Below are 21244 nucleotides of genomic sequence, written 5' to 3' on the forward strand. Positions count from 1 at the left end.
TAATATTTGATGGAACAAACCATTTATTAAATTGCTACTATGTGATGGAACAAACCATTTATTAAATTGCTACTATGTGATGGAACAAACCATTTATTATTTTTTTATTAAATTGCTACTATGTGATGGAACAAACCATTTATTAAATTGCTACTATGTGATGGAACAAACCATTTATTAAATTGCTACTATGTGATGGAACAAACTATTTATTAAATTGCTACTATGTAATGGAACAAACCATTTTTATTAAATTGCTACTATGTGATGAAACAAACCATTTATTAAATTGCTACTATGTGATGGAACAAACCATTTATTAAAATTGCTAATATGTATTAAATTGCTACTATGTGATGGAACAAACCATTTATTAAATTGCTACTATGTGATGGAACAAACCATTTATTAAATAGCTACTATGTGATGGAACATACCATTTATTAAATAGCTACTAAGTGATGGAACATGCCATTTATTAAATTGCTACTATGTGATGGAACAAACCATTTTTTTTTTTTATTAAATTGCTACTAAGTGATGGAACAACCCATTTAATAAATTGCTACTATGTGATGGAACAAACCATTTATTAAATTGCTACTATGTGATGGAACAAACCATTTATTAAATTGCTACTATGTGATGGAATAAACCATTTATTAAATTACTAATATGTGATGGAACAAACCATTTATTAAATTGCTACTATGTGATGGAACAAACCACATATTAAATAGCTACTATGTGATGGAACATACCATTTATTAAATTGCTACTATGTGATGGAGCAAACCATTTATTAAATTGCTACTATGTGATGGAACAAACCATTTATTTAATTGCTACTATGTGATGGAACAAACCATTTATTAAATTGCTACTATGTGATGGAACAAACCATTTATTTAATTGCTACTATGTGATGGAACAAACCATTTATTAAATTGCTACTATGTGATGAACAAACCATTTATTAAATTGCTACTATGTGATGGAACAAACCATTTATTAAATTGCTACTATGTGATGGAACAAACCATTTATTAAAATTGCTAATATGTATTAAATTGCTACTATGTGATGGAACAAACCATTTATTAAATTGCTACTATGTGATGGAACAAACCATTTATTAAATTGCTACTATGTGATGGAACAAACCATTTATTAAATTACTACTATGTGATGGAACAAACCATTTATTAAATTACTACTATGTGATGGAACAAACCATTTATTAAATTACTACTATGTGATGGAACAAACCATTTATTAAATTGCTACTATGTGATGGAACATACCATTTATTACATTAATTTTATGTGATGGAACAAACCATTAATTAAATTACTAATATGTAATGGAACAAACCATTTATTAAATTACTAATATGTGATGGAACAAACCATTTATTAAATTGCTACTATGTGATGGAACAAACCATTTATTAAATTGCTACTATGTGATGGAACAAACCATTTATTAAATTGCTACTATGTGATGGAACAAACCATTTATTAATTTTTTATTAAATTGCTACTATGTGATGGAACAAACCATTTATTAAATTGCTACTATGTGATGGAACAAACCATTTATTAAATTGCTACTATGTGATGGAACAAACCATTTATGATTTTTTTTTATTAAATTGCTACTATGTGATGGAACACACCATTTATTAAATTGCTACTATGTAATGGAACAAACCATTTTTATTAAATTGCTACTATGTGATGAAACAAACCATTTATTAAATTGCTACTATGTGATGGAACAAACCATTTATTAAATTGCTACTATGTGATGGAACAAACCATTTATTAAATTGCTACTATGTGATGGAACAAACCATTTATTAAATTGCTACTATGTAATGGAACAAACCATTTTTATTTAATTGCTACTATGTGATGGAACAAACCATTTATTAAATTGCTACTATGTGATGGAACAAACCATTTATTAAATAGCTACTATGTGATGGAACATACCATTTATTAAATAGCTACTATGTGATGGAACATGCCATTTATTAAATTGCTACTATGTGATGGAACAAACAATTTTTTGTTTTTTATTAAATTGCTACTAAGTGATGGAACAAACCATTTAATAAATTGCTACTATGTGATGAAACAAACCATTTATTAAATTGCTACTATGTGATGGAATAAACCATTTATTAAATTACTAATATGTGATGGAACAAAACATTTATTAAATTGCTACTATGTGATGGAACAAACCATGTATTAAATAGCTACTATGTGATGGAACATACCATTTATTAAATTGCTACTATGTGATGGAACAAACCATTTATTAAATTGCTACTATGTGATGGAACAAACCATTATAATTAGCTCAGTATCTCTAAGAATTCAGGTGTTGCCTTTACTTGCTAAATTAACCGCTGGCTATATACATGCTATTAAGGGTAGTAAATAACCACTGCTTCTGCAGACAGAGCTGATCCAGGGACAAGGGAACTGGAAACAAGGGATTGAGTTTTAAGTAGAATTAATGTAATCCCTATGGATCTCGGTGCACTATGCATGAACTCACAGAGTTGGCCAGAAGCGTGCGATTAGCTGCACCTTTGATATTGCTGCCAAATCGCTATTATCAGGAGAGAGGAGTCCTTACGAGTGCTACTCTTAGAAATGAATCTTTATCAAACAGCCCTTAACTGCGATTATAACGGGGAATTTCATACCTTCAATGACGCCAGCGGGTGTTCTGGACCAAGTAAACTCCAATGGAAGGCAGCTAAATCTTCATCAGGCAGGATATGATTACCTAGGGAACATTTGTTAACAGCACTTAGTAAATCTGCTAAATAACAGAGAAAATGTTCTATTGCAATAACAAAATACGCTATGTATTTAACCCCTACAAAGTTTGCAATGCGCTACTGAACGCATCTTGTGAATCAATGACAAGAGCCATATATGTGCAGCCACCAACCAGCAGCTAGCTCCCAGCAGTGCTTTGCTGCTCCTGAGTCTACCTAGTTGTGTTTTTCAACAAAGGCTACTAAGGGAATGAATAAATGTGATAATATAAGTTGAAAAGTCCCTAAAACTGCATGAAACCATGAAAGTTTAAATTCCTTTATGTCCCTTTAAACTTAAACTACAGCTACACCACATCAAAACCACGGAAAGCCTTAGTCTTAATTTTTCTATCGGCATAAATGTACTTTTTACATCTAATAAATAGTAAATTCCTGTGTTTATGAACCTCCCTACTAACGGCACCGGAGGGTTTAATTAAAGGGACAATACATGTGGAATGTAATTTGTTATAGTTTTTATTTTTAGAACCTTTTAAAGGGTCAGAATAAATAAAGGGACAGTCTACACAAGAATTTGTATTCTTTTAGATAGAAAATCCCTTTATTACCCATTCCCTAGTTTTCCACAACCAACACGGTTATAACAATACACTTCACTAATCACTAATCTGTGATTACCTTGTATCTAAGCCTCTGCACACTGCTCCTTATCTCAGTTATATTAATATACTTTTTACCTCTGTGATTGCCTTGTATCTAACCCTCTGCAGACTGCCCCTTATCTCAGTTATATTAATACACTTTTTACCTCTGTAATTACCTTGTATCTAAGCCTCTGCAGACTGCTCCTTATCTCAGTTATATTAATATACTTTTATCTCTGTGATTAACCTGTATCTAAGCCTCTGCAAACTGCCCCCTTATTTCAGCTCTTTTGACAGACTTGCATTTTAGCCAATCAGTGCTGACTCCTAGATAACTCCACGTGTGTGAGCACGGTGTTTATCTATATGACACACATGAACTAACACCCCCTAGCGGTGAAAAACTGTCAAAATGCCTTTAGATAAGAGGCGGACATAAAGGTCTAAGAAACTGGAATATGAACCTCCTAGGTTTAGTTTTCAACTAAGAATACCAAGAGAACAAAGCGAAATTAGTGATGAAAGTAAATTAGAAAGTTGTTTAAAATTAAATTCCCTATTAAACAACTTTCCAATGTACTTTCCTATTTAAATCATGAAAGGGTATTTTGGAATACATGCTTGAACGTGAATGCTTGTTGTCTTGGGGAGCGCACGCACAGAGTCTCCCCAAGCCAATGAGCACTAACCAGCATGCCGCCACTGACAATAATGGTTGGGGCACTGGGCCTCTACTCAGTGGCAGTAACCGCACCCTATTTAAACATAACGCCACAAGGTCAGATTCAATTAATATACAGTTAACCCTAAAATTTTGTATCCACTTTATTCAGTTTCAAATTATCCATTTTACCTGCTGGAGTGTATTAAACTGATTACAGAAAGCTCCTTTTACTTTATTTTGGCAATTAAAATTGTTTTTCTTTCCTGTGGTATCACTACCTATTCTACGAGTTTCTATACTAAAGGGACACTCAAGTCAAAATTAAACTGTTATTATTCAGATAGAGCAGCAATTTTAAATACTTTTCCAATTTACTTCCATTAGCAAAATGTGGACAGTCTTTTTATATTTACACTTTTTGAGTCACCAGCTGCTACTGAGCACGTGCAAGAATGCACAGAAAATACATAAATGCATTTGTGATTGGCTGATGGCTTTCACATGATACAGGAAGAGAGGAAATAGACATAACTGAAATCTGTCAGAAAAACATTTACTACTGATTTGTAGTTCAGACTAGGTGCTATTGCATTGTTTTGTTATCGTGAGTTTGTTGTTTATGCAAATCTACTGTATTTACTGCTCCTTTAATAAAGCACCACTAAACACAGAATTGCATGATCAATAAATGCATAATAAAGAGACAATTCAAAAGAGCAGATGTCTGACAAATAATGTTGGTAACATTTTCCATAGTAATGTATCATGTGACAGCCATCAGCCAAATCACCAAATCCATATATCCTGTGAATCTTGCACATGCTCAGTAGGCCCTGGTGCCTAAGGACGTGGAAATATAAAAACATTATTGTGAAATAATGGAAGTGAATTGAAAATCTGTTTAAAACAGTATGCTCTACCTGAATCATGAAAAGAGCCAGCAGCAGAAATGACACTTGCAGTAGGAGGTAGAAGAGATAAGCAACAAAATGTTCATTTTAAATTGTTCAAAGTATTGGACTTTGGTTTACAGACAAAGATAATATAAAACGCATGTGTGTGTACAGAAAGTGATAAACTAATGATATCTAATTTTCCTGCAACTTCAAACAATTTTGATGGGTTGTGGTTTCAAGAAACAAAACCTTCTACTTTAAATACAAAAATAAAGCAAATTGATTTTTTTTTCAACATTTTATACTCTGCTGCTGGTATAGTCATTCATTGGAAACACAAGGGGAAAACAGTTTTACAGTACACTGTCCCTTTAACACTTTAATGTACCGTAGCCCTCCTAGGGCCACCAAAGTGATACAATAAAGTTAATCAGAGACTAAATCTTACTGTATTACAATCTACAGCCTTCAGCAGATGCCCCTTTATAGTACCATAGGCTTCCTGCCAATCATCATATCATAGGAAGTTGTATTAACCCTTACGGTTACCGCTAACCCCAACCCTGAAACATTTACAGCTCAGTGAGATCTTTTTTTCAATTGTAACATTTGAACAGTAAATAGGTTTTATACCAATTTCTCTGAATTGCTCTAATAATAAAAAAACAAACTATTTGAAACAATCAGATTTGCTAATTCAAAAAGAAAACTGACAGACAAAATGATCAGACCTAAAATCTTAAAATGAATGTAAACAACGTATCTGACAGAGAGAGGAGCTGCTACGCAAAACGCTCCACGGGAAATGACTGTAGAATACGTTTGTAGATTGGGAATCTCCCCTCTTATTCTATTAAAGGACCAGTAAATACAGTCGACTTGCATAATGAACAAATGCATGATAAATAGACAATGCAATAGCACTTAGTCTGAACTACAAATGAGTAGTAGATTGTTTTCTGACAGATTTCAGTTATGTCCATTTCCTCTCCCCCTGTATCATGTGACAGCCATTAGACAATCACAAATGCATATACGTACCATGTGACAGCCATCAGCCAATCACAAATGCATAAATGTACCATGTGACAGCCATTAGACAATCACAAATGCATACATGTACCATGTGACAGCCATCAGCCAATCACAAATGCATATACATATAGTCTGAATTCTTGCACATGCTCAGTAGGAGCTGGTGACTCAAGGTGTAAATATAAAAAGACTGTGCACATTTTGTTAATGGAAGTAAATTGGAAAGTTGTTTAAAATTGCTAACTTGAGTGTCCCTTTAATTTGCTTAGTCTGTTTCATGTGTCTTTATTTTTGTAACCATGAATTAGTGTCATTTGTGTCCCCTCTTCATGTGCCCAGCGCTACAGAATTCAGTGACACTTTACAAATAATTAATAAAAATAACAATGTACAAATGTATCATTAGTAACTTATTTTTTCCTTTAAAATGTTCAGTAACTTGTACAATCCTTTTCTATCTCTACGTAACAAATGATGAAATGCAAAAAGCTTTGGTGTTGCAGGAATGATTGATAAAAAAAAATGGCGTTGAATTAATTGAGAGAATTAGGAGGAAAAGCTGATCACAGAGTATGCTGGGTAAGAGCTTGCCCGGCTCTACAAAAAAAGATTAGCACGTAAACCCCAATGAAGGATTTAGTAGCCTTGGCAACGGAATAGGCCATGGACCCAGCTCGTCTTATAAAACAAGCGTTCGCTGCCTTGAGAAGAAAGCGATCAGCCAGCAACAAAGACTGTGTGACACTCTCATGTTTATAGGAAGGATCTGTTAGTGACAAATGCAAATGTGGGTTTTTCTAGGAAAATATAATTTTGTTCTAGGGAATCTCCAGGAAATAGAGGCACTTTTATCCATGAAGCTGATCAAACTTGCGCTGTGGTTTGTGTCTCTAGTGATCAACTAACCAGTAATAAAATCACTATGTCAATTTCTTTTTAAAGAAAAAACTTCTGCCAGATTTCTTTTTTTAGTGCCGAGTCTTTAGTACAACTAGTAGTGCCCTAAGTAAAAAGCTCAGCGCATGCGCAGTTCAATCAGCTGTTTGTGTAGATCAGTGCAGTCTCTTTAGTACAACTAGTAGTGCCCTAGGTAAAAAGCTCAGCGCATGCGCAGTTCAGTTAGCTTTTTGTGTAGATCAGTGCAGTCTCTTTAGTACAACTAGTAGTGCCCTAGGTAAAAAGCTCAGCGCATGCGCAGTTCAGTTAGCTTTTTGTGTAGATCAGTGCAGTCTCTTTAGTACAACTAGTAGTGCCCTAGGTAAAAAGCTCAGCGCATGCGCAGTTCAATCAGCTGTTTGTGTAGATCAGTGCAGTCTCTTTAGTACAACTAGTAGTGCCCTAGGTAAAAAGCTCAGCGCATGCGCAGCTCAATCAGCTGTTTGTGTAGATCAGTGCAGTCTCTTTAGTACAACTAGCAGTGCCCTAGGTAAAAATCTCAGCGCATGCGCAGCTCAATTAGCTGTTTGTTTAGATCAGTGCAGTCTCTTTAGTACAACTAGCAGTGCCCTAGGTAAAAAGCTTAGAGCATGCACAGTTCAATTATCTGTTTGCGAAAATCAGTGCAGTCTCTTTAGTACAACTAGCAGTGCCCTAGGTAAAAAGCTCAGTGAATGCACAGCTCAATCAGCTTTTTGTCTAGACCAGTGCAGTCTCTTTAGTACAACTAGCAGTACCCTAGGTAAAAAACTCAATGCATGTGCAGCTCAATCAGCTTTTTGTGTAGATCAGTGCAGAAGGTGCTGTGCTGATTAAATAGCAGTTTTATTGACACCATAACACATGGGCCAAACTGCAGCAGACAGATGGGACCAGAATGTTCTGTAGAGATTAGGACTTGGGTAGTGTGTCTAGAGAACAATATTAGTGCCCATGTACTAATAGATCAGTACAATAGATGTCTAGATCAGTGCAGTCTTTGTACAACTCTAGCAGTGTCCAAGACAAAAAGCTCAGCGCATGCGCAGCTCAGTTAGCCTTTTGTGTAGATCAGTGCAGTCTCTTTAGTAAACTAGCAGAGCCCTAGACAAAAAGCTCAGCGCATGTGCAGCTCAATCAGTTTTTTTTCGTAGATCAGTGCAGTCTCTTTAGTACAACTAGCAGTGCCCTAGGTAAAAAGCTCAGGGCATGCACAGCTCAATCAGCTATTTGTGTAGATCAGTGCAGAAGGTGCTGTGCTGATTAAATAGCAGTTTTATTGACACCATAACACATGGGCCAAACTGCAGCAGACAGATGGGACCAGAATGTTCTGTAGAGATTAGGACTTGGGTAGTGTGTCTAGAGAACAATATTAGTGCCCATGTAACAAATCTGACTGTCCATCTCTGAGCTACAACCATACCACGTTGTGTCACTAGAACTTTACATTTTATTTCTATTATATCATTTGCTTCATAATCTAGTTGTCCTTCATTGAAAAGCATAGCTAAATAGGCTCAACAGCAGCAATGCACTAATGGGAATCAAATGCTGATTGGTGGCTGCACATATATGCCTCTTGTAATTGGCTCACCAGATGAGTTCAACTAACTCCCAGTAGTGTATTGCTGCTCCAAAATTGTTCGGTCTGTGTCATTAAAGGGACATTAAAGGCAAAATTAAACTTTCATGATTCGGATATAGCAACATTGTATAACAAAGCTACAATTAATGTTGCAAAACACTGCTGCCATAGAGTACTAAAGACACATGGACACTCCTAAGCTCTTATCAGTCTACCCAGTTTTACTCTTCAAGAAAAGATGCCAAGAAAACAAAGCAAATTTGACGACAGAAGTAAATTGGAAAGTTGTTTACAATCGCATGCTCTACCTGAAATCGGGAAAGTTTTATTTTGACTATACTGTCCCTTTAAAGGAAAAGCATAAATTATGCTTACCCGATCATTTTCTTTTCTTCTGATGGAAAGAGTCCACAGCTGCATTCATTACTGTTGGGAAATAAGAACCTGGTCACCAGGAGGAGGCAAAGACACCCCAGCCAAAGGCTTAAATACTCCTCCCACTCCCCTCATCCCTCAATCATTCAGCCGAGGAACAAGGTACAGTAGGAGAATTATCAGGGTGAAAGGTGCCAGAAGACTATAAGGACGTCCCACATAAAATTACGGGTGGGGAGCTGTGGACTCTTTCCATCGGAAGAAAAGAAAATTATCAGGTAAGCATAATTTATGTTTTTCTTCTTAAATGGAAAGAGTCCACAGCTGCATTCATTACTTTTGGGAAAACAATACCCAAGTTATAGGACACTGAATGCCAACACGGGAGGGTACAATAGGCGGTCCATACTGAGGGCACCAGTCCTGAATCACTACCCAATAAAAAATCCCGCTTCGTACGAAGCCGAGAAAAATTGTTAAAGGAAAAGCCCCAATGACACTGACTCGCAGCTAGTCCAGAGTCAAACTAGAGATCGCAAAACAGACTCGACTGAGCCAACAGTCGACCAAGAGACATCGTCGCTCAACAAACTGTCCCCTACCACTCACCCCTCACAAATGAAGGGTAAACCAGTTGAAAACCCCAAAGGGAACAAGGCAAAGGAGGACAGAGGAAACCAAAAAGTCCCTCAATGCAAAAAACAGCACCTCCAAGAGTGGGCCCAGTAATCAGAGACCCAAATGAACCCAAACAGAGAAGGAGGCCACGCCTATAGAAGGCGAAACCTGGGATAATACTGGGAGACCGAAAAGACATCTCTCCAACATCCTACAGCATGGAACGCAACTAAAGAGGCGAAGTCCTCCCAGCGCATGCCCATAGTATACCCAAGTACTCGACCATGAAAGAGCGTGTAATAGACGCAGGCGAAACCCCAAGTTTGAGGACACAGAGGAAGCTAAAACATGAATGTTCTTGTAACGCGCGGCTAATTCCCCCTTAAGGGACTCAAGGCGCTGCTCATCTTATCAACCTCGAAAGGAAGAAGGCTGAGTAGACCTCACCGGGGATCGAACTCTCTGTTTGCTACAATGCATAGTAGCCACAGTGCATTAGTACGCTTAGCTAGCTGTCCAGCCAGCTGCAAGGAAGAAGAAGCAGTTATCAAGAAACAGACCGCAGAAAACAGCCCCCGACAGATCTCCAGGCAACCTAAGCCGTCAGACCTACTCACAGGTCCCTAAAAAGGGGAACACAAAGCCTCCATCGAGGCCCCTGAGAAGGAGAATTACCCTCAGAACCTGAAGGAAGAGGAAACCGTCTCCTCTCAAAGGAGCAAGGAGAATGGAAAAACCCATCTCCTAGCAGACTGAGCTATCAGAATAGACACAGCACGCTCACACATCCCAAAGGATACTGTGACCCATAGACCGCTCAGGCATCCTGCCCTTCAGACCCACCTGGGCCACCAATACAAGCGAGCAGAGATAACAAAACTGGTACAGGAACGAGCGTAAAGATGGCAAAGCCATCCCCCCAGAGTGCAAGTACAACCCAACTCTAAAAACAGTCAAGGCCATAGACCCAAGGATCTATCAAAACAAGGCCCCACAGTCCGACATGGAACCAGCAAGATTCCAGGTGGAACCAAGTCCACTTTCCACTTCCCGACCAAGAGAAGCCCCTAGTAAGGACTCTGTCTCCCGAGAAGCGAATATCCCTTAAAGAAAAAGGGAAGAGGCCAGAAGGGCAATAACCGTCCTCAAGACCCGAAGCCTTCCCTAAACGGGAAGAAAAAATCCCCCGCAAATGTCCTAGAAAGGACCCCCACACAAGTAGTTCTCCCAACAAAGGCACAGCCAACCCATTCACCTGCAGAGCAGAGAATTCACGGGTACCCTGGCTAACTAACAGGGAAATGCAACCCTAAGGCGCACCAGAGGTTTGGAATCCAGTGCCAGCAGCTGAGTAGGAACCCACCATTCCTGAGGCGCAAGCCACCCAGCTAGCCCTAGATGACATGGTTTACTCTGTGGCAAGATGTAATAAATACTCCGAAAGACAGGCCAACCCTGACCCGGTCAGGTAGAGGGAGCAAGGACATAGCCCCAGTTCCCACCACCGTGGAAAATCCCGACTAGCCCTGAGATCCAAACAACCCAAAACTGGGACAGGAGCAAAGCCCCCAAAAGAGGAAGACTCAGAAAGAAAAAAACAGGTCCGGTTACCTAATAGTTCAGGCAACTATACCCTGGAACTAAACACCCCGACTGGCCAAAAAGTCAGACAAAAGAATTGGAGCATATCCATAAAAAGGAAATGTATGCTTACCTGATAAATTTATTTCTTTTACGATATGACAAGTCCACGGATTTCATCCTTACTTATGGGATATCGCCTCCTGGTCAGCAGGAGGAGGCAAAGAGCTCCACAGCAGAGCTGCATAAGTAGCTCCTCCCTTCGCTCCCATCCTAGTCATTCGACCGAAGTTAGGAAGAGAAAGGAAAAGCCAAGGAGCAGAGGTGACTGAAGTTTAACAAAAATAAAAACCTGTCTTTAGAAAAAATGACAGGGTGGGCCGTGGCCTCGTCATATCGTCAAATAAATAAAATTTATCAGGTAAGCATAAATTTCCTTTTCTTTTACAAGATATGATGAGTCCACGGATTTCATCCTTACTTATGGGATACAATACCAAAGCTATAGGACACGGATGAAAGGGAGGGACAAGACAGGAACCTAAACGGAAGGCACCACTGCTTGAAGAACCTTTCTCCCAAAAACAGCCTCAGACGAGGCAAAAGTATCAAATTTGTAAAATTTGGAAAAAGTGTGAAGAGACGACGAAGTTGCAGCCTTGCAGATCTGTTCAACAGAAGCATAACTTTAAATGCCCATGAGGAAGCCACAGCCGTAGAAGAATGAGCCGTAATTCGTTCTGGAGGCTGCTGTCCAGCAGTCTCATATGCAACACGGATGATACTCTTCAGCCAAAAAGAAAGAGAGGTACCTGTAGCTTTTTGACCCCTACGTTTCCCAGCAAAAACAACAAATAATGAAGATGTTTGACGAAAATCCTTAGTCGCCTGCAAGTAGAACTTCAAGGCACGGACCACATCCAAATTATGTAACAGACGCTCCTTCTTAGAAGAAGGGTTAGGACACAAGGAAGGAACAACAATTTCCTGATTAATATTTTTGTTGGAAACAACCTTAGGAAGAAAACCAGGTTTGGTACGTAACACCACCTTATCAGAATGGAAAATAAGATAAGAAATCACATTGTAATGCCGAAAGCTCAGAAACTCTGCGAGCAGAAGAAATAGCAACCAAAAATAAAACTTTCCAAGATAATAACTTAATATCTATGGAATGCATAGGTTCAAACGGAACCCCTTGCAGAACATTAAGAACTAAATTCAAACTCCAAGGAGGAGCAATTGGTCTAAACACAGGCCGGATTCTAGTCAGGGCCTGACAAAAAGATTGAACATCGGGAACATCTGCCAGACGCTTGTGTAGAAAATAGATAAAGCAGAAATTTGTCCCTTTAAAGGGACAGTTAAGTCCAAAAAAAAACTTTCATGTTTCAAATAGGGCATGTAATTTTAAACAACTTTCCAATTTACTTTTATCACCAATTTTGCTTTGTTCTTTTGGTATTCTTAGTTGAAAGCTAGACCTAGGAAGGCTCATATGATAATTTCTAAGCCCTTGAAGGCCGCCTCTAATCACATGCTTTTCACAGCAGGGGAGAGCTAGTTCAGGTAAACCCTATAGATAACATTGTGAGCACGCCCGTGGATTGTGGCAGACACTGAACTAATTGGCTAAAATGAAAGTCAATAGATAATAAATAAAATGTCATGCGATCAGGGGGCTGTCAGAAGATGCTTAGATACAAGTTAATCAAAGAGGTAAAAAAAAATTAATATAACAGTGTTGGTTATGCAAAACTGCGGAATGGGTAATAAATGGAATATCTATATTTTAAAACAACAAAAATTTTGGTGTTGACTGTCCCTTTAAGGAACTTGCTGACAACCCTTTCTCCAATCCTTCTTGGAGAAAAGATAAAATCCTGGGAATCCTAACCCTACTCCATGAGTAGCCCTTGGATTTGCACCAATAAAGATATTTACGCCATATCTTATGGTAAATTTTTCTAGTAACAGGCTTGCATGCCTGAATCAAGGTATCAATGACCAGATCAGAGAACCCCCGCTTAGATAAAATCAAGCGTTCAAGCTCCAAGCAGTCAGCTGCAGAGAAATTAGATTCGGATGATGGAAGGGTCCCTAAATGAGAAGGTCCTGCCTCAATGGAAGATTCCACGGCAGCAGAGAGGACATGTCCACCAGATCGGCATACCAAGTCCTGCGAGGCCACGCAGGAGCGATTAGAATCACCGAAGCCCTCTCCTGTTTGATCCGTGCAATCACCCGGGGAAGAAGGGCAAATGGTGGAAACACATAAGCTAGGTTGAACAACCAAGGCATTGCCAAGGCATCTATCAGTTCGGCCTGAGGATCCCTGGACCCAGATCCGTATCTCAAGAGCTTAGCATTCTGACGACACGCCATCAGATATAATTCCGGTCTGCCCCTCCTGAAAATCAGGGTGGCAAAGACCTCTGGATGGAGTTCCCATTCCCCCAGATGAAACGTCTGTCTGCTCAAAAAATCCGCCTCCCAGTTGTCCACTCCTGGGATGTAGCCTCCGCCCACCGAATTATCTTGGATACTTCTGTCATCGCTAAGGAACTCCTTGTTCCTCCCTGATGATTGATATAAGCCACAGTCGTGATGTTATCCGACGGGAATCTGATGAATTTGGTCGAAGCCAACTGAGGCCAAACCTGAAGCGCATTGAATATTGCTCTCAATTCCAGAATATTGATTGGAAGTAGAGACTCCGACCGAGTCCACACACCCTGAGCCTTCAGGGAATTCCAGACTGCACCCCATCCTAGTAGACTGTCGTCCGTTGTAACTATCACCCATGAAGGTCTGCGGAAGCACGTCCCTTGGGACAGATGATCCAGCGACAACCACCAAAGAAGAGAGTCTCTTGTTTCCTGATCCAGATCTATCTGAGGAGATAAATTTGCATAATCTCCATTCCACTGTCTGAGCATGCTCAGTTGTAGAGGTCTGAGATGAAAACGAGCAAACGCAATGATGTCCATTGTCGCCACCATCAATCCAATTACCTCCATGCACTGAGCCACTGATAGCCAAGGTTTGGACTGAATTTTTAATGTATTCAGAATTTTTAACTTTCTGACTTCCGTCAAGAAGATTTTCATGGATATAGAGTTTATTAGAGTTCCCTGGAAAGTATGTTGGTATGAGACTTTGTCAGTTGATAAAACGACGCCTGGATCAGAATATCGTCCAGATAAGGCACCACTGCAATGCCCCACGGTCTGAGAACCGCCAGCAGAGACCCTAAAACCTTTGTGAAGATCCTGGGAGCCGTGGTCAGCCCGAAAGTAAGATCCACAAACTAAAAATGTTTGTCAAGGAAAGCAAACCTTAGGAACTGGTGATGATCCTTGTGGATAGGAATATGAAGATATGCATCCTTTAAGTCCACGGTAGTCATATATTGACCCTCCTGGATCAATGGAAGAATTGTTCGAATAGTCTCCATCTTGAAAGATGGAACTCTGAGAAACTTGTCTAGACTCTTGAGATCTAAAATAGGTTGGAACGTTCCCTCTTTTTTGGGAACCCCGAAAAGGTTTGAGTAAAACTCCTGCCCCTGTTTTGGAACGGGACAAATTTCTCCCTTAGCGGAGAGGTCTTTTACACAACGTAAGAACGCCTCTCTTTTTATCTGGTCTACAGACAATCGTGAAAGAAGAAACCTTCCCCTTGGGAAGGAATTTTTGAACTCCAATTGATACCTTTGAGACGCAATTTCTAGGGTCCAGGGATCCTGAACATCTCTCATCCAAGCTTGGACAAAGAGAAAAAGTCTGCCCCCTACTAGATCCGGTCCCGGATCGGGGGCCGCCCCTTCATGCAGTCTTGGTAGCAGCGGCAGGCTTCTTGGGTTGTTTACCCTTATTCCAACCCTGGTTAGGTTTCCAGGTTTCTTTGGCTTGAGAATAATTCCCCTCCTGTTTAACGGAAGAGGAAATTCCCTTGAAGTCTCGAAAGGAACGAAAATGTCTTTGTTGTCCCCTTTGCTTAGCTGTTTTGTCCTGAGGGGGGAGATGACCCTTAACTCCCGTAATGTCAGAAATGATCTCCTTCAAGTCAGGCCCGAACAGGGTCTTACCTTAGAAAGGAATCGCTAAGAGCTTTGATTTAGAGGACACATCTGCAGACCAAGATTTTAAACATAAGGCTCTGCGCGCTAAAATGGAAAATCCTGAATTCTTAGCCGCCAATTTGGCGATCTGAAAGGCGGTATCCGTAATAAAAGAATTAGCCAGCTTAAGGGCCTTAATTCTATCCATTATTTCTTCTAAAGGAGTCTCAGTCTTAAGGGACTCTTCAAGAGCGTCAAACCAAAAGGCAGCCGCAGTTGTGACTGGTACAATGCAGGCCGTTGGTTGAAAAAAAAAAAAAACCTTGATGAATATATAGCTTTTTTAGCATACCCTCCAATTTCTTATCCATAGGGTCCTTGAAAGCACAAATGTCCACAATAGGGATAGTCGTACGCTTAGCCAGGGTAGATATAGCTCTCTCTACCTTAGGGACCGTCTGCCAAGAGTCCAGAACTGTGTCAGCTATAGGGTACATTTTCCTAAAAATAGGGGAAGGGGAGAACGGGATACCCGGTCTCTCCCATTCCCTTGTAATAATTTCCGAAGTTTTCTTAGGAACCGGAAACGCATCAGAATAAGAAGGGACCTCTAAATATCTGTCTATCTTACTCAATTTCTCTGGCGGGACCACAATAGAGTCACAGTCGTCCAGAGTCACCAAAACCTCTCGTAGCAAAAGGCGGAGGTGTTCAAGTTTAAATCTGAAGGACATGACGTCCGAATCTGTCTGGGGTAAAACACTTCCTGAGTCAGACAGTTCCCCCCTCAGACAGGGCCTCACTACCCCCCAATTCAGAGCCCTGGGAAGGTATATCGGAAATAGCCATTAAAGCATCAGAAGTTGCAGGGACCACGTGGGCCTCTGTCCTGCTGCATTTGCCTTGTAACACTGGCAACTTAGATAAAACTTCTGTAAGAGTGGATAACATAACTGCAGCCATATCCTGCAGAGTAAATGAAGCAGACGCAACCGGCGTCGCTTGAGCAGGCGTTAAAGGCTGAGACGCTTGGGGAGAAAGTTGCGGCATACCCTGAAATTCCTCAGGCTGATAAGTTTCCATAGAAATATCTTTATTAAAAAAATATTTTCTTTACACTGTAACGCTCTCTCAATACATTAGGGACAGAGAGTAACTGGGGGTTCCACAATGGCATCTAAACACATAGGACAAGTGCTTTGTTCAATGTCCTCCATGATATACAGAAAAAAACAGTAGCAAGCTTGGACGTTTTCTGATAAAACAAATGTTAAACAAAATTAATGTACTGTGCTTTTAATAGTCCGTATTAACGTTCGTATAGGCAAATAGACAGATCTTTTAAATATATATTTTCTCCAGTGTCGTAGTTTACAGAAAATAACACCCTGGAGACTTGTTTAGACTTTTGTCAGAGAAAAAAAAACAAACACAGTCACCCTGCCACAGCTCTGCTGCGGCTCCTACCTGCCTCCACGCTCTCACACTAATCACTCTCGTCCGGTGCACCTAAGATCGCTTGCAATCGCGACAAGCGGACTTAGGAGCCGTGAATAACACACTGCCAGTCGGAACCCAGTATAGGAATAACTGCACGAAAGCGCGCCAACACTAAGCCCCGCCCATCAAGGACTAAATACAAGTACCGCCATTTATCGGAGTCTAACAAAAAGAATAAAAAAATCCTTCTTTCCCCACTCCTGCAATACCCCAGCGTCATCAATCTCTATAAAGTGCAATAAATTAGAGAGAGTTGCCCATAAAATTTTTATGTCATCATAAAATCCCAGCGTTTCTAGCCCATATTATTTTTGAATGAAACAGCTAGCATGTCTGGAAAAAAAGACAATATGTCGGTTCTCATACTTTGTGACCTTAGTGAGAAGCTGCATACTGACATAGGGAGCCTTTAAGCCCACTTCCTAGCCCATAGCCCCTGATAGAAAAAGGCAGAGTACAGTCAGTTCTGAGATGTGCTGCAGAGCCCCAGAAAACACAATTTATGCTTACCTGATAAATTTATTTCTCTTGTGGTGTATCCAGTCCACGGATCATCCATTACTTGTGGGATATTCTCATTCCCAACAGGAAGTTGCAAGAGGACACCCACAGCAGAGCTGTAATATAGCTCCTCCCCTAACTGTCATAGCCAGTCATTCGACCGAAAACAAGCCGAGAAAGGAGGAACCATAGGGTGCAGTGGTTACTTTAGTTTAAATTTAAAAATTACCTGCCTTAAAATGACAGGGCGGGCCGTGGACTGGATACACCACAAGAGAAATAAATTTATCAGGTAAGCATAAATTGTGTTTTCTCTTGTAAGGTGTATCCAGTCCACGGATCATACATTACTTGTGGGATACCAATACCAAAGCTAAAGTACACGGATGAAGGGAGGGACAAGGGAGGAACTTAAATGGAAGGAACCACTGCCCGTAAAACCTTTCTCCCAAATATAGCCTCCGAAGAAGCAAAAGTATCAAATTTGTAAAATTTTGAAAAAATATGAAGCGAAGACCAAGTCGTCGCCTTGCAAATCTGATCAAAAGAAGCCTCATTTTTAAAGGCCCAAGTGGAAGCCACAGCTCTAGTGGAATGAGCTGTAATCCTTTCAGGAGGTTGCTGTCCAGCAGTCTCATAGGCTAAGCGGATTAAGCTTCTTAGTCGAAAAGAAAAAGAGGTTGCCAAAGCCTTTTGACCTCTCCTCTGTCCAGAGTAGACATCAAACAAAGCAGATGTTTGACGAAAATCTTTAGTAGCTTGTAAGTAAAACTTTAAAGCACGGACCACGTCCAAATTGTGTAACACAAGGATGGAACAACAATCTCTTGATTGATATTCTTGTTAGATACCACCTTAGGTAAGAACCCAGGTTTGGTACGCAGGACTACCTTATCCGTATGAAAAATCAGATAAGGAGAATCACATTGTAAGGCAGATAGCTCAGAGACTCTACGAGCCGAGGAAATAGCTACCAAAAAAAGAACTTTCCAAGATAAAAGCTTGATATCTATGGAATGAAGAGGTTCAAACGGAACTCCTTGAAGAACCAAGTTTAAGCTCCATGGTGGAGCAACAGGTTTAAACACAGGCTTGATTCTAACTAAAGCCTGACAAAATGCCTGAACGTCTGGAACATCTGCCAGACGCTTAACTAGCTGACAATCCTTTTTCCAAACCTTCTTGGACAAAAGATAATATCCTAGCAATCCTGACCTTACTCCATGAGTAACCCTTGGATTCACACCAATAGATATCTACGCCATACCTTATGATAAATTTTCCTGGTGACAGGCTTTCGTGCCTGTCTTAAGGTATCAATAACTGACTCTGAGAAGCCACGCTTTGATAAAATCAAGCGTTCAATCTCCAGGCAGTCAGCCTCAGAGAAATTAGATTTGGATGGTTGAAAGGACCCTGAAGTAGAAGGTCCTGTTTCAGAGGCAGAGACCATGGTGGAAAGGATGACATGTCCACTAGATCTGCATACCAGGTCCTGCGTGGCCACGCAGGTGCCATCAGAATCACTGATGCTCTCTCCTACTTGATCTTGGCAATCAGTCGAGGGAGCAGAGGAAACGGTGGAAACACATAAGCCAGGTTGAAAGACCAGGGCGCTGCTAGAGCATCTATCAGTGCCGCCTTGGGATCCCTGGACCTGGATCCGTAACACGGAAGCTTGGCGTTCTGGCGAGACGCCATGAGATCCAGTTCTGGTTTGCCCCAATGATGAATCAGTTGGGCAAATGCCTCCGGATGGAGTTCCCACTCACCCGGATGAAAAGTCTGACGACTTAGAAAATCCGCCTCCCAGTGCTCTACACCTGGGATATGGATAGCTGATAGGTGGCAAGAGTGAATCTCTGCCCAGCAAATTATTATTTAAACTTCTAACATCTCTAGGGAGATTCTCGTTCCCCCTTGATGGTGTCAGAATTTGAAAAACAGTGAAAAAATGCAGTAAATCAAACGAATTTTTTACAGTGTGTATAATAGGCTAACAGAGCATTGCACCCACTTGCAAATGGATGATTAACCCCTTAGTTCAAAAAACGGATCAAAAAAACGAAATAGACGTTTTTTTAACAGTCACAACCAACTGCCACAGCAAGCTGTGGCCCTACCTTCCCCAATAAACGACTTTGGAAAGCCTTTGGGCCCTTTAGAGATGTCCTATAGCATTCAGAGGGCCTTTGAGGGAAGCTGGATGTCACAGTTTGTAATTTTAACTTCACCAACTGTAACTTTTATACTACAACAGTGGAAAATGTTTCTAGTCAAAATTTAAGCCAGTCATGTGGAAAAAACTAGGCCCCAATAAAGTTTTATCACCAATATAAAAACGATTAAACATGCCAGCAAACGTTTTATATTGTAACTATCATAAGGGTATTACCCCTGGGAGTAAGCATGATACCAGTCGTTATTAAATCACTGTATTCAGGCTTAACTTACATTAATCCGGTATCAGCAGCATTTTCTAGTGTTTTCCATCTCTAGAAAAAATTATAACTGCACATACCTGATAGCAGAATAAACTGCACGCCATTCTCTCGCTGAAGTTACCTCATCTGTGTAATCCCCTCAGACATATGTGAGAATAGCAATGGATCTTAGTTACAACCTGCTAAGATCATAGAAACCTCAGGCAGATTCTTCTTCTATTTACTGCCTGAGATAAAATAGCACAACTCCGGTACTATTTAAAAATAACAAACTTTTGATTGAAGAAAATAAACTAGCTATATTTAACCACTCTCTCCTACAACGTCCTTGCTTGTTGAGAGTTGCAAGAGAATGACTGGGTATGACAGTTAGGGGAGGAGCTATATTACAGCTCTGCTGTGGGTGTCCTCTTGCAACTTCCTGTTGGGAATGAGAATATCCCACAAGTAATGGATGATCCGTGGACTGGATACACCTTACAAGAGAAATAAAAGACTGCACTTACCTCCATGCTGAGGAACAGCATGAGAACTCACAGTGTCAAGAGGTCCAATCTTCCTCCTGAGGTCCTGTGAAGACAGCAAGGTCTTAGTTAAACTTCTCTAAGACCATCACAGAAGAGCAGCACAAATATGGGAGGCACAGTGAGGCTAAAACCTCACCAGTTCCCATAACCATAAGGTTATAATCTCCAGAAGCTGCTCTTCTAGTAAAATAGTACACTTTGGCACCATTTGAAAATAAAAAACTCTTGATTGAAGAATCTTAACACCTCACTTTACCTCTTCCTATCACTAACACAAGCAAAGAGAATGACTGGGTTGGGAGGGAAGGGATGAGCTATTTATGCAGCTCTGCTGTGGAGATCTCTGCCTCCTCCTGCTGACCAAGAGGCGATATCCCATAAGTAAGGATGAAATCCGTGGACTCGTCATATCTTGTAAAAGAAATACGGACAGCACAGGGAACTCGAAAGCTCCGACCAAATGAAGGAACCACCCCTAGATAAAGTCCAACTCTCCAAGTAGCAAGGCTAGAAGTCAAACTAAGAGACTTGACAAAACCACAGGACAACAGAAGGGGTACCTCGAAGTTCCCAAAACCCTACTAGCAGGGCTAATCTCCCCATCACCTCCACACAGGCAGAGGACACAGGGGAGAGAAAAGGTGCTAAACCTTCCCAGCTCCGGGAAAACCCGAGCTAAACATTTCCCCACCAGGATCAACCAACGTCCGGAACACAGATCCCCAAAAGGAGATCTAACCCACCCGGGACAATGGAAGACCCAAGGTCTCATAAGTCAGAGAGACCTTACGCGGCCTAGAGTAAGAACCATATCTAGATAGACTAAAACAGATGACACGCACCCCTTTAAAAGGTGCCAAAAGCTGTAATAGGTTTCAAAATACAAAACCTTCCGCAAGCTGGACAGCTATCCATACAAGCTGTTGGATCAAGCCCCATAGGACCATCCATGAGCCTAAAAACTGAAGGCCAAACCACTCAACCAGTGGCAACGGGGCACTACGCCCGCAAGAACAACCCCCCACCCCCCAACGTGGAGGAGGAACTCTAGGTTCTGATGAAATCAGATGTCAGATAAAGCGACGCAGCG

The 21244-nt window shown here is 40.5% G+C and overlaps 1 protein-coding gene across 2 annotated transcripts in view; it reads right to left on the bottom strand.

The window, feature by feature from the left end:
* FAM120A (family with sequence similarity 120A) overlaps positions 1–21244 on the bottom strand; it is a 297370-nt gene that overhangs the window by 212314 nt on the left and 63812 nt on the right. For both annotated transcript variants that reach the window (XM_053720687.1, XM_053720685.1), the window contains exon 3: positions 2723–2805. In XM_053720687.1, the coding sequence (XP_053576662.1) occupies positions 2723–2805 (83 nt within the window). The remainder of the gene's footprint in view (positions 1–2722; positions 2806–21244) is intronic.

The sequence above is a fragment of the Bombina bombina genome, chromosome 7, assembly GCF_027579735.1.
Source record: "Bombina bombina isolate aBomBom1 chromosome 7, aBomBom1.pri, whole genome shotgun sequence".
Taxonomy (NCBI): Eukaryota; Metazoa; Chordata; class Amphibia; order Anura; family Bombinatoridae; genus Bombina; species Bombina bombina.